Raw genomic sequence first — 14,678 nt, forward strand, 5'->3', positions numbered from 1 at the left:
TTCGGTATGAAAGTTTTAAGTTTAAATCAACTGAATTGGAAATGGAATGATTTTATAATAATTATTATGTTATACGGTATACTACATCTTTGCGTTTTTATGAGGTATATTCTGTTTCCAACCCTAACCTTCTCTATGTTTACCTACTATTCTATTTGACTCTACACCTCCACTCTTTGATCTGGGCTTTTCTTTGTGGTTGTGAAGTTGTGATGGTACCCAATACCTCATGATGATTCTAGCATTATTTGCAACCAGCCCAAACGAACTCATTCTATTGACATTTTTGCACATGCATATGTACTGTCTTTGTGTATAAAAACAGAAACATGCATTAACAGCCATTTTTTATCTACTGAACATGGTCATGGAATCTCTATTTTCCAAATCTAACGAAACATAAATTCTAACTATGGCCAACACTAATGTTAATACTTCAAAGAATAACCTAATGAGTTACAGGATAGCAAGTAAATGGTCAAAAGAGCTTATTGAATGTGATGAAAACACTAAAAGTGTTTCCATTTTAGAAATTTCATGCTTTTGATTTAACTTCATGCTCTCTACCCTGCTTAAGTGAATCCTGATGATTATTGTTCTAAATCTAATCTGCCGTGAAAATGAGTCCACCTGATATCAATTCATATACCCTCTCCTCTTTGTTGAGTTATGTTATACACTAGCACAAATATTGCGGCAGAAAAACACTAATTGATTGATTTTGCAGGCACTTATCCAATTTTAAGCAAAGCAAAATGTAAACTTAATCGATCTAATCGAATGAGTTATGTAGCGGAAAAAAGGAAAATGCCTCTTGGTGTTGAGTGTATGCAAAATCAGGAAAGAAATGAATTAATGAAAACAATTTCCAAGAAAAAAAGAGCTAACCTGAAGAAGAAGAGGAAAAAATCCGTTGTTGCTGAGTTTAATGAGTCTGTATCATTAGACGAAGATCATTATTCACAAATGAGGAGTAGTGAATCAGATGGTGATGAAAAAGACATATCAAATGAAACTAAACATAAAAGTAAGATTTTCAATATATTTTAATTTTGTATTATGATAAAAATTCCTAAACAAATTTATATGTTTGTGTTTAACACAAGAAATTGTCAAGAAGCCTGGAATTTTGGAGAGCCAAAGTCTATGTGTTCGTTTTGTGGAGCAATACTTTGGTATGAAGAAAGGGTTGGTATAACAAAGCAGAGCAAGAAACCAAAGTTTGGAATATCTCCATGGAAAAGTTCAGCTTCCTCTTTTAGCTGATGCACCTCCATTCCTAAACCAGCTACTAGATTCTGAAGGTGGTTCAATGTCTACAAATTACAAAGAAAACATGAGGGCTTATAACACGATGTTTTCTTTCACATCAACTGGGGGAGTGGTTGATAATTAAAAAAAATAAACAATGGTGGGGGACCATATGTTTTTAAGATCAACGGACAAAATCACCACAAAATTGGTTCCCTGCTACCAATTCCAAGTACACCTCCTAAATTAGGGCAGTTATACATATATGATACAGCCAATGAAGTACAATACCCTCTTCAAAATATTAGATTCTTAGATAATAGGATATTAGATTTTTTTTTATTGGCTAGAATATTAGATTTTTTTTCCGTAGATATGATTTTCTTCAATGAAAAATGGAGCAAATAATTAGCCATTTGAATTTTCATAATAATTATATTTTTACATGTTCTTTATGAGTTAGTTTGGTTTTTTCCCTTTGTGCTAGGCCAGACTCCTAAATTTGGGCAGTTATACATATATGATATAGGCAACGAAGTGCAAAACAGATTGAACTCTTTTAGTAAGAAGATTGAAAAGAAGAAACTGTTGGATCCAAACATTATAGTAGGACTCATTAGCATGTTAAATGAAAACAACAGAATAGCTGAGACTTACAGAATGGCGAGAGATCGTTTTGAAGAATATGAAACCGCTGATGTTAGTATAAGACTCATTAGCACAAGAGGAACTGATGGAAGGCTCTACAACTTACCAACTTCTAATGAGGTAGTTGCTCTCATTATTGGTAATGGAGATGAATCTCAAGGTCACCGTGACATTATTGTTGACAAGAAAGGATACGGCTTAAAGAGAATTGATGAAACTTTTCCAAGTTTTATGTCAATGCAATACCCTCTCTTATTTCCTGTCGGAGCTGATGGATATATGCCTAAAACCAAGTACATAAATGGTAGTAAAGTGGGTAAAAGACAACATGTTACCATGAGAGAGTACTATGCATTTAGAATGCAAATGAGAGGAAATAAAGGGCTAACAATAGTCAAAAGTAAACGATTGAAGCTACAGTTTTGGGTAGTTGCATGCACTGTTGTTGAGGAGATGAAGCTTTCATGGGTTAGAAATAACCAACATACTATTCATGTAGAATTGTACCAAAGTTTAGTTGATGCTGTTGTTTCTGGGGACACTAAACCTGCATTTGTTAGTAGGCGATTAGTTTTACCATCATCTTTTACAGATAATTAAGTCTATTGAAATCCCCAAAACTTACTTACAATTTTTAAAAATGAATTTATATTGACAAATGATTAGTTTTACCATCGTCTTTTACAGGTGGTCCAAGATATATGGTACAAACTTATCAGGATGCCATAGCCATTTCCAGATGTGCTGGAACTCCTGACATTTTCACCACATTTACTTGCAACCCCAAGTGGCCTGAAATTCAAATGACATTGGACAAGGTTTCTAAGGGACTAAAACCTGAAGATGCCCCTGATATTGTTGCTCGGGTATTTGAAATAAAACTGCACAAGTTAATTACTGATTTGCAACAACGTAAACATTTTGGTAAAGCTTGGGCAGGTCAGTCTTTATGTTTAAATGTTTTCACATAAGTTTTAAATGTAAAAGTAAATCATGTTCAATTGTATTCTAGTTTTGTGAAACACATCGCCTTACTACATTATAATAAATAAATAAAAACCTTTTTACACCTAATCCAGCACAACATAACAGACATCTTTTGGGAAAAAAAATTAATGATACATGTCTATTTTCTAGTGTATATGCTATTTAGGATATATGTTTAGCTTTATTAAAACATTGAAGTGAATGACCAAAAAAAAAAATCAGAGCACTTATTGATGATTTGCCTTTGCCTTGATGCTCTCAACTTACATCCAGTTAAAATGTATTAGAAAGATGATTTAAGTATAAGCCCTATTAGAAAAACAGATATTAGGAAGATCCGAAGATGTTATTTCAGTTACCATACTAGAATATCAGTTGCACTACAGAATAACTCATCAACTTTTCGACCTTAACATGGAAAGATTTACAACCTCCCCTGTAATGGACATCATTATCTACACATAAAAGATTTCCTATCCTTAAATCATAAAAGAGTACCCAATTAATCCCAATAACGAACATTACCACTTTAGGATCAATATTTTGCGCTTGATCTCCTGCAAGTGCTTCTCCAATCACTTTAAGCAGTACCCTTTGCCATTTATAGGATTGCTTGGAGTTCGCAGCTTCGTCCTTTGTAAAATTAAAAGTTGTGAAATTTCCTATTATGTAAGGTTGGCTACTTATGTCATTGACAAAAACGGAAGCGACATATTAGGGATCTTTATTATGTCAAAACTCTCTGACACTTCAAGTGAAAAATCAACTTAAATTGAAAAGAAAGATGACTACCTAAGTGAATGGCTTCAAGTGATAGATCAATAGAGTACAAATTACTGACGTACTATGGTTAAGGAAACGTACAATGAAAAGAATAAAAAACAAAATGAACCTTTCTCAGTTAAACACCTAGAAAGAAGAAAAATAAACTTTGGGAAAATAAGCAGACTGAAAAACTCAATTTGCAGGCTATCATTTAATATAATGCAAAAACTCTAAAATGTGAACTACATGGTGAACAACACTGACATTCAACTTATTCATCAAGCATGCTTCAAGACAATCTAACGATGCATCTGATAACTCAATCATATTTAGTCAAGCTCCTGCACTATCCCAACTTAGCATAGAAAACAACATAAATAACCATGGTCTTAGCAAACACCCCAAACTCTAGTAGTAGTTCAATCAATGCATCAATGTCTCCAATTAGCTTCACTTGGGAATATTGGGATAGGTGACATGGCTGCACCACTAATATGATATACTTACAAGTTACAACTAAGAAAGCAGTATACGCCTCAAGTTAGTCTACAAGAAAAAAGAATACCAAAATTAAACAAGATTAAAGCTAAAAATACCTAGATAACGGAAATTCAGCATCTTGCCTTGCCTTTGTCTCATATCCTTAAAAGGTATTTAAAGAGGTTTCAGTCAATATCGAAGTTAAGAAGCCATATCAACAACAGTTAGTATATCTTGAAGCTTCGTGACCCGAGCCTGCAGAAATAGTCATAAGAAATAAAGCACCTTTCAAGAAATTATTTGGTAAAAGCCAGCTGTCAAATAGACAAATTGTATTTGCAAGATGCAAAGTATGTGGGTGGATTCACCCTACAAGTGTATGACTTCATATTATAATCAATTCCCAAAATCAGATTATCCATTATACAAACTTCACATGATGCCTGGAATGAGCTCTTTCCATCTGATGCCAAAGTAAGTGACCTTATTACAAATGGCAGATGGAATGACCATATTGAACTTCTCCTTGATTATGCATTGCGAGAGCACATTAGGAGTATACACATCCACTCGAACCTTCATGAGGATGAAGTGATATGGACTCCGTCTTATACAGAAAGATACACTTCGAGCTCAGCATATACAGCCTTCACTAGGGAATCCCCAACAGTCCGATGGTCATCATTAGTATGGGGAAGATAGGTCCACCCGAGACATGCCTTCTGCACCTGGCAATTGTTCTCGAGGAGTTTGCAAACGCAAGACGGGTTAGCATACCGAAAGGTCCTCCAATTCTCTGAATGTTGCTTCTGTCACTGTTCAAAAGAGAATTCGAAACACTTGTTCTTTGAGTGCCCATATTAGAGGGAAGTGATGGATGGGATTAAAGCATTGTTGAATCTTTACACTGCTACTGTCAATGCTAATAGGGAATGGTCCAGCATTTTTTGAGTGTGTGAAAGGAAGAAAGACTTGGCAGACATTTATCGGGCATTCATTTGTGCTACGGTACATGAGATTTGGGCTGAGCGAAATAGGAGAAGGTTCCAGTCTGTCCCTCACCTCCAAGCTAAGGAGCTGGTTAAACTCATTGTAAAAGATACTAGACTCTATCTACAGGCAGAAATTAAAGACATTGCCAATACTTCTGAGATCAAACAACTCTTACACACACTCCGGTTGTAAGTGACTTTAAAGGAGAACACCGAAATTACATGTTACTGGACTAAACCTGATGAGGGAGTTGTGAAATTGAACACAAATGGTGCAGTGAATAGTTGAAGTGCTAACTCAGGAGGAATCATCCATGACAGCAATGGAGATACAGTGGTGGCTTACATAGGCAGTAGCTTGAACAGCTCAGTTCTATATCAGGAGTTAAATGCAATACACCAAGGGTTGGAGTTATGTATGCAACTTGGAATCCCAAAAGTGTCACTGGCGTCTGATTCGTTAAGAGCAGTTCATGCTATAATGAAGATGGAAGCTCCTCTATGGGAAATGGTTGATATGGTAGTATCCATCCAGAGAGTGGGAGTGGTGTTTGAGTTCATAGAGTTTAAACATGTTTTTAGGGAAACCAATAAGGCAGCGGATCATTTAGCATCCTTGGCTTACCATTCAGAGTTGATAGATGACTCTTGTATAATCTTCACCCCTCCTTTATCTGAAAAGTTGTAGACTATTGTAAAGGATGATATGGAGGGAAAGATGTATATGAAGATTAACTAATGCAGGTTAGGGGTAGGCCAGAACCCCAGTTTATTGTTAAAAAAAAACTATATTGTTGGATAGATGTCTTAAACAACAAATGCACTTGAACTGAACTTATCTATTGCAAAAAATTTGACTATAACCTTGAATGATTTAGATCGACGAATAAATGGATCAATCTGCATAGCTACTGTGTATGAATTTTCAGCTGCAATGGCTTCCTCCAAGGCTAAGAAAGCATCACTTTCGCATAAATAGGCCTGCAACAGTTAAAACAGTATATAAATCTCTAGGACATGCTCCATGAGCTGCATATTCATTTAGGCAAATACAAACAAAACCGGGTGGGACATAACTGGCTGGGCCTTGGGAGCAATTAAAAGTATCGATATTGTTCATTTTGCTACAGGGTAGAAGGAGTTTTTGAACTACTCAAGAAATAGATGAGAAAGTATCTGATGAATGTGCGTAGGAATACTAGCAAAAGCCCATGGCAGGGGTGTTTAGGAAGCATCCTATGGGTTTGGGAGGCCAATGCTCATGCGACTCATGGGTTGCTATTGCATCTCAAAAACTTTTTTGTGTTAACTGTTTACACATTATTGAGAAGGTAGATGACCTATAGAATCCAGGTTTCTATTGCACCTTGGCTGATTGCAGCCACATGTTAACTATTTACCAAGCCAAACGATGATCTGAGAGTTCCCCATTTTGCCTAGGACTTACTTTGCAGTATCATACTCAAAATAGATGCTATACTAAAATCCATAGTTTCCTATAGTTTCCAAAAAGATAACTTTTTTGCATAATTTGGCAATTAATGCCCTGTTGGATTGAATGATCTTTTCTTATATGAAAAGCTTACCTTAAATTCTTTTATTGTCTTTTCTTTGTTTTTGCAGCAATATACACAATATAGTTTCAAAAGAGAGGATTACCTCATGCTCATATATTGCTTTTCTTGGATAATGGTTCCAAGCCCAAGACTCCTGCTCAGATAAATAAGTTAATATCAGCTGAGCTTCCTGACCCAAAAGATAAAGTTACATATGTAGCAGTTACACAGTTTATGATGCACGGACCCTATGGAGATAAAAATCCAAGCTCGCCATGTATGTTGGAAAATAAATGTTCTAAACACTATCCGAAGGCTTTTTGCAGTGATACTACAATTGATCATAATGACTTCACCGTTTATATGAGAAGAAACAACGGTCGTAAAGTCACAGTTAAAGTGTTTGATAAGATTGAGGAACTGGACAATAGGTGGGTAATACCACATAATGTCGATTTGTGTGTTAAATTTCAAGCACATATAAATGTTGAGCATTGTAATAAGGCAAGGTCGATAAAGAATCTTTTCAAATATATTAACAAGGACAAAGATAGAGCCACTGCTTTTATTGTTGAGAATGCCGCAACAGATGTAGACACGGGGAAGCAAATCATTCGAGATGTGGACGAAGTTGGACATTTTCTTGATTGTTGTTATCTTTCTGCTTCTGAAGCATGTTGGAGATTATTGAACTTTGAATTCAATACAAAGACCCAAGCGTAGAGAGGTTGCCATTTCATCTTGAAGGAGAACAAATTGTCTACTACGGTGACAATGATTTACAAAAAGAAGTCATCAAACACGAGAAAGCTTCAAAAACGAAATTTACAAAATGGTTTAAAGCCAATGCCATGTATCCATCTGCTAGAGAACTTACTTATATGGAATTTCACACTAAATGGATTTGGCAAGTCAATGACAGAGTGTGGGCTCCTAGACAGGGAAAGGGTAAAAGAAAGATCGGCCGTGTTTACTATGCTCACCCTACGTCAGGGGAGAGATTTTACTTACAGATGTTTAATATTGTCAAAGGTCCTCGAAGTTTTGAAGAAATCAGAACAGTCAATGGAACTATTTATCCTACTTTCAAAGCAGCGTGTGAGGTAACTTATGAAATTTTCTTTTCGTACATCATTATTACATAGGTTCTGCAAAACTTAAAATCATTTTTACAAATAAACTTAGGAAACACATACACACTTAGATTTGTTTTTTCCTGTTGTCTATTTTAAAATTAAATTATCAACATTGTATCATCCTAAGTCATAATACTATAATAATATTCTTTCTTTAAACGTAGTTTTAAACCACTTATGAAGTTAATATAAACCATGTTAAGACATGCCTCACTTCTGAAAGTACAATAATATGACAAGAACGCGTTTCATACTCTTAAAGTTTAATTTACAAACTCCTGAAGTTAATATATGCTGAATTTTAATTTTAAACTATACATATTTAATTGTTCAATTAAATTTACCTGCCAGGCACTAGGTTTGCTCGATGATGACAAAGAGTGGGATGATGCACTAAAAGAAGCTAACGGATGGTTATGTCCTAAAGCATTGCGTGAACTATTTGTGACGCTAATGTTGATGTGTAAGATATCATTTCCTAAAAACTATGGGAAAAACATCACCAGGCACTAGGAGATGACATGTTATTTCAGTATAGAATAATCAATGGAAATCAGACATTGATTTTATCAGAGGAGAAAATAAAGAACTACACTCTATGCTAGATTGAAAAAATCATACTCAGAAGAGGTAAAACTTTGGCAAAGGTCAATGACTTCCCATATCCAAATATGAAAGACTAGATGCCAGCTGGTAATAGAATGATCGCAGGAGAACTTGACTATGATTGTCGTTCACTATGTGATGAATACGTTAGAATGCATGAAGTCCTTAATACTGAGCAGCATGAAGTATTCCAGTCAATCACCCAAGCAGTATATTCATAGAATGGAGGTGTATTTTTTGTTTACGATAGTGGAGGAACCGGAAAGACGTATATGTACAAAACTATCATCTCAAAGCTAAGATCTGAAGGTAAAATTGTTCTTGCAGTTGCCTCTTCTGGAATAGCATCACTACTCCTACCAGGTGGGCGAACAACACATTCTAGGTTCAATATTGAAATTCCTACAAGTGAAGAGTCGACATGCAAAATCTCAAAACATGAAGAACTAGCGAAGCTAATACAAAAGGCAGATCTTATTTTATGGGATGAAGCTCCTAAAACACACAAAAAAAAGGAACCTACACTACAAATTCAAAGGTAAATTCTCAACTAATCTACTATACGTAGTGTTTTTTTGCAATATTATTTTGTACCTGAGCTATGTTTGAAAAAACACAAGGATGAAAGGACTAATGTAGAAGCACTCTTTATGCTATAGAGATTAGACGATATGGCGAGGAAGTGCAAGACTTTGGACGAGCTTAACCTTTACTCACCATCTTGCAAAATAATAACACGAGTAAGCAGAATGTAGATAGCAAGGTATAAAGAAAAAGTTTTTGGAATTGAGATGATATTGATTGATGAAAAGGTAAAAGTTATTTGATCTAATTTTACTATTAGAGTCAAGTCATGATATGTTTTCAATATATTATTGTTTGCAATTTACTGTCATTTTTACATGTGTTCTTTAACATAAACAGTTTACTATCTCTCTTAAATTTTATCTATAAATATTCCATTAATAGCATGTTTTTTTTCACTGTATCGTCTAACATATTTGCATTAAAACCACGTCATTATAGGAAAACCAAATTCATGCTAAAATCGACAAGGAATTCCAAAACGTCTTTGAAAAAATAATAAAGCAAGGAGAAATTTATTGTTTTGAAAATTTTGAGCTTAAGGTAGCCAAATTTCAATATCAACCGGTGAGGGCCAACTTCACAATTTCCTTCAAAAAAGATACAGTTGTAACTGCTTCAAAGGAAAATGGAAAAAAATTCAGACAATGCAAGTTTTCATTTGTTGATTTTGAAGAATTCATGGAGAAGAAAGAAATCTACGTCAAGGCATTCAACACAATTGGTATGTTACTGATTGAATAATGTTATTTTTCCAAAAAAATAAATTATGTACTAATATTAACTTGAAAAAACCAGATTTTATCAGACTTTTGACAAAAGTTTCAGCACAAAGCCCGTATGGTTTCAGGGAAGTCACACTAATGAATGAGAGGTAACACACAATGTTTGTGAATTTTAAAAATAATTTTTAAACGTAATTACTTTCTTTTTTTACAATGACTATGAATTCTAATTACTAACTATTTTTATAGGAACTATGAAATCAAAATTGCTTTATGGGGTGAAGACTCCAAAAGATTTGCAAACCTAAAGAATTCTGATGGAATTGTCATTGTTATTTTATCATCACTATATATGAAAAAAATCAAGTATGCAAATATTTTTATATCTATGATATTTTAGATAATATTTGCATACACATATATGATTTATTACTAACTATTATCTAATGTTATTATTTCTTCATATATGTGTTCACAAATCTTTTTAAAGCAGTAGTCACATCTGCAACTCAAATATACTTGAATTTGGATATACCTCAATCAAATGAGATGAAAAGGTGGTAAAATACTATAAATACATTGGGTTGTTGGCTTAATATTTGTGAATGCATACTATATTACCGTACTGATTTTTTCTCATCATCATGCATATGTAGTTTGAGTTTGAAAGGAGAAATTAAGGTTTAGAAGCTTAAGTTATGCGTAATTGCTTATGAAGCTAACTGCTTTTAAGGTGGCATGTATATTCATATACCAATGGCTCGAATAGTGAATAACCTGCTTTTCTTTGACTTCTTTTAGTAATATTTATGCAAACCAACTATTTTGACGCAGCTTTGACTTTTTTTTTTGCTAAAAGGTAATTGATTAAATGAATAAAAAGAAAAGTTACAAAGAAAAAGAATATGAAGAGTAAAAGTTGTCTAGTGTGAGTAACATCATGTGTGTACCCACCTATTACAGCCCAAAATTAGTTAGTGAAACAAAAGTAGGTAGTAAAATAGTTCTCCAGATTTCTCATGAAAAGAGGCCTTGTGTCCCACCATTTACTTTCACCCCTTTTAGTGTTGCTCCATGTCTCGAACAACTGTCCGCTCCGAAGTTAGTTTCTCGCTATGTTGCAGTTACATTTATCCATGTGGCTTTCTCCTTCAGCTACCTCCATTTAGCTCTAACTTTCCAATGTACTGTGTCCTCTTGAAAAGCTTTAACCACTGAGGAAGAATCTGATTCAACCCATATATATTTCCAGTTAAGATCCAATGCTCTCTGAATTCCTTCGATAACAGCAACAGTTTCTGCCATATAGTTAGTTGCAATACCTAAACCCCCTGCTGCTGCCCCCAAGAATTCTCCTTTGTAGTCCCTTAGAACTATTCCCTAGCCTGCCATTCCTAGATTTCCCCTTGAGCTTCCATCTGCGTTAACTTTTATGATCCAAGTGTTAGGGGAAGCCAGTAGCATTCGATAATTTGAGGGGCTCTTCTGGCTTTATGTGGAAGATTGAAGGTGTGCAGAGCTTTCATGTCAGTCATGCAATTATTCATAGTACCTGATGAACAGTGATAAGCTCTGATGATGGCTCTCCTAGTGAGGAAGCAAATATTCGAAAAACTGGATTTCTTCTGTTCATATATCACTTTGTTCCGATTTTTCCACAAACTGACAATGCTTGTCAGCGAACAAGCTTTCCACATATCCAGGATCAATGAGCTATGGTGCTTGCTTTGTTGCATAATATCGTTGAATGATTCGATAGATGATCGAATGCTGAAAATTTGCCGCGCATAATTCCAAACTCTTTTTGCCAGAGGACACTGGTACAAAATGTGGTCGAGGGTTTCTTCTTCCTGCTTGTAAATACAGCATTGAGAGGCAAGGTGCATCTTCCTCTTTTGTAACTGATCATCTGTTCTCGAAGCGCCCCTTATTAATTTCCATGCAATGCCTTGCGTTTTGGGGAGTATCTTGGCACTCCAGATGAACCTGCAATCGATATGTTTCACAGCTTTTTTCCTGATGTCCTCGTGTGCTGCTGCTACTGAAAATAAACCTTTGCCATCAGAAAGCCATATTCTTTCACCCACCTTAGATTCATCAGGTTGTTGGAGAGAGAGGGGATTAATACCGATTGCTTGAAGCACTTGTGAAATGTTACCTGAGAATTCCCAATGCCGACCCTGAATGAAATCCTGTAGTCGTCCTTGAAACTTCTTGATAATTTTACTTTCTGCTGGGAAGAAATCACAAATGGGCTTCTGATGTAACCAGTTCTCTCGCCAGATATTTATTGAAGAGCCATTACCCACTATCCATCCATGAAATTCGGTCCATGTGCCTGATCGATTTGTGTATTTTCCTCTCATAAACTTTGACCAGTCATTCTCCTCAGTGAGAAGACCCCACGCTTGTTTCATGAGCATGGAGAGGTTGATATCTTTCAGTCTTCGTATGCCTAATCCACCTTCCTCTAGAGGTTTGCATGTTTTTTCCCAAGACACTGTAAAAGATTTCCTCTCTGTCGGATTACCACTCCAGATGAAATTCCTGATGATGCTCTCACATTCTTTGATCACTGATTGTGGCCATCTATAGATCGCCATATTGTGGATTGGAATACTATTTAGAACATGTCTCGCTAAAACAACCCTTCCTTGAAATGATAGCATTTTCCCCACCCAACCTACAGCTCTTTTCCTAATCTTGTCTACTAATGGTGCCAATGCCACTTTTGTTACTCTACCCATGATCAATGGCACTCCAAGATATTTCTCCGGTAAGCTCCCTTCTTTGATTCCCATTGTTTCCTGAATCATAATCTTCCTTCTGTTTTGCATTGGGCTTAGAAAAATCTTGCATTTCTCCTTATTTATGAGCTGGCCTGAGGTGTCTTGATACATGTTAAGAACTTTCACAACATGCTTGAGACATCTCATTTTAGCATTGCAGAAAAGAAAGATATCATCCGCAAACATCAAGTGTGAGGGACTACAATACTTGGAATTTACCACCATATGCTGAATCTTTTTCTCCAGAGCCAGTCTACTGATGCTTCTGCTTAGGCAATCTTCCGCAAGAGCAAAGAGCAATGGAGAAAGAGGGTCTCCCTATTTTAGACCTCTTCCCGCAGAAAAATTGCCTTGAGGACCTCCATTTATCATGATAGACATTGTGTTACTTTGGAATAGTGCTTGTATCCACTTGATCCATCTTTCATTGAACCCTACCTGTCTGCAAACTGCCCACAAAAAATCCTAGTCCATCGTGTCAAAGGCTTGAGAGATGTCCAGCTTAATTCCAATGCTTCCACCATGTCTGAGTGTCTGCAATTCATTCACCAACTCCGCTACTAGACCAATGGCTTGTTGAGAATTTCTATTAGGGATGAAGACATATTGTTCCTTGCTGATGATTCTTTCTGCTACTGGACACAGCCTTGTGGCAAGAATCTTTGTGATGACCTTGAATATGAAGTTAGAGAGACATATAGGCCAAAATTTGCCTAATTGATTGGCATTTTTTTCCTTTGAGATAAGAATAATGAAGTTGGTATTAATACCAAAGGGCAGTCTAGACTTAATGAAGAAGTAGCAGATGGCTCTTATAAGATCATACCCTACTATATCCCAACACTAATGGAAAAAATAACCGGAGAAGCCATCAGGGCCTAGGGAGCTGTCTAGATTCAAATGAAAAACGGCCGCTTTCACTTCTTCTGGTGTTGGAATGGAGGTAAGTAAATCATTATCCTCAGATTGCAGATCCTGAGGCATATTGTGTATAAGTTCCCAGTCCATGATATGATCCACCCTCCTGAATTTGTCAGAGTAGTGGTGGACAATGTGTCTGCCAATCTCCTCCTGTGTGTGAAGAATGACGCCCTCCTCATTCTTCATTTCTGTAATCAGGGACTTGCTTTTGTTTCTGTTGGCCATTGCATGAAAGAATTTTGTATTTCTATCATTGTCTTTTTCCCATTTTGTTCTGGATTTCTGTTTCCAAAACTCTTGTTTTTGCTGTAGCAGCAGCTCCACTTGATTCTCTTGGTCCACCATGTTCATCACAAAGTCCTCCGTAACATTCCCACTCTCAAATTGCTCATGCATCTATTCTAACTTCTTGGTTTCTTCTTCTACTTTCAATCTGATATTCCCAAAAGTGTCTTTATTCCATTTCTTCAAAACTCCCTTCAGTCTCTTCAATTTCTGAGTGAGGATGTAAATTGAGTGTCCCAATATTGGCTCCTGCCAACTGTCCATCACAACTTTTCTGAATTTCAGGTGGGAGCACCACATATTGAAGAACTTGAAAGGCATGTTGTTAGGTCGAGGGATACTTATATTGCCACCCATTATAGGTGAGTGGTCAAAGCAAATTCTGCTCACCACCTTATATTTCCATCCTGGGAATGTGGAACCCCAGTTCGCATTACATAGCATCCTGTCGAGCTTGCCCAGAATTTTGAATTCTCTAACTTGCTTATTCCACCAAGTAAGATGAAACCCACTATTGGAAACTTCCATCAGTTGATTGTTTTTCATGAAGTCTCTGAAATCATTCATGGATGTTGTCGTGGGATTGTTCCCCCCTCTCTTTTCCGATACACTTAAGTATGCATTGAAGTCTCCGAGAATCAGCCATGGTAAATTTAGTGAGTTGATGGTGGATAGTTCTAACCAGAGATGTCTTCTTTGCACATATAGACTATGAGCGTGCACTATGGTAATGAGCACCCTGTCGACCATCACTGTAATATGCTGATTCGAATAGTCGATCATAGTGGGAGCTGAAATTGAATCTTTCCAAATGAGCCAAAGATTAGGAACTCTGTTAGGATCTGAACTGGGATTAGAATAAAAATCACTACTCATTCCCAAGGACTGAAGAAAACTAATGGGGAGATCATTGGCTCTACAATACCCACAATATTCGGTTCCTATTTATTGA

At 36.1% G+C, this 14,678-nt stretch overlaps 1 protein-coding gene across 1 annotated transcript; it reads right to left on the reverse strand.

The window, feature by feature from the left end:
- Positions 1 to 13,837: 13,837 nt before the first annotated feature.
- LOC147503730 (uncharacterized) lies at positions 13,838 to 14,293 on the reverse strand. Its single transcript, XM_086604939.1, has one exon. It carries the CDS (start codon positions 14,291 to 14,293, stop codon positions 13,838 to 13,840), a length of 456 nt encoding a protein of 151 aa, XP_086461065.1.
- Positions 14,294 to 14,678: the final 385 nt, after the last annotated feature.

This window comes from Coptis chinensis, chromosome 4 (genome assembly GCF_015680905.1).
Source record: "Coptis chinensis isolate HL-2020 chromosome 4, ASM1568090v1, whole genome shotgun sequence".
NCBI lineage: Eukaryota > Viridiplantae > Streptophyta > Magnoliopsida > Ranunculales > Ranunculaceae > Coptis > Coptis chinensis.

Excerpts from the sequence above, each read along its gene's own strand:
- LOC147503730 (XM_086604939.1), bottom strand. The coding sequence starts at position 14,293 with ATGAATGATTTCAGAGACTTCATGAAAAACAATCAACTGATGGAAGTT.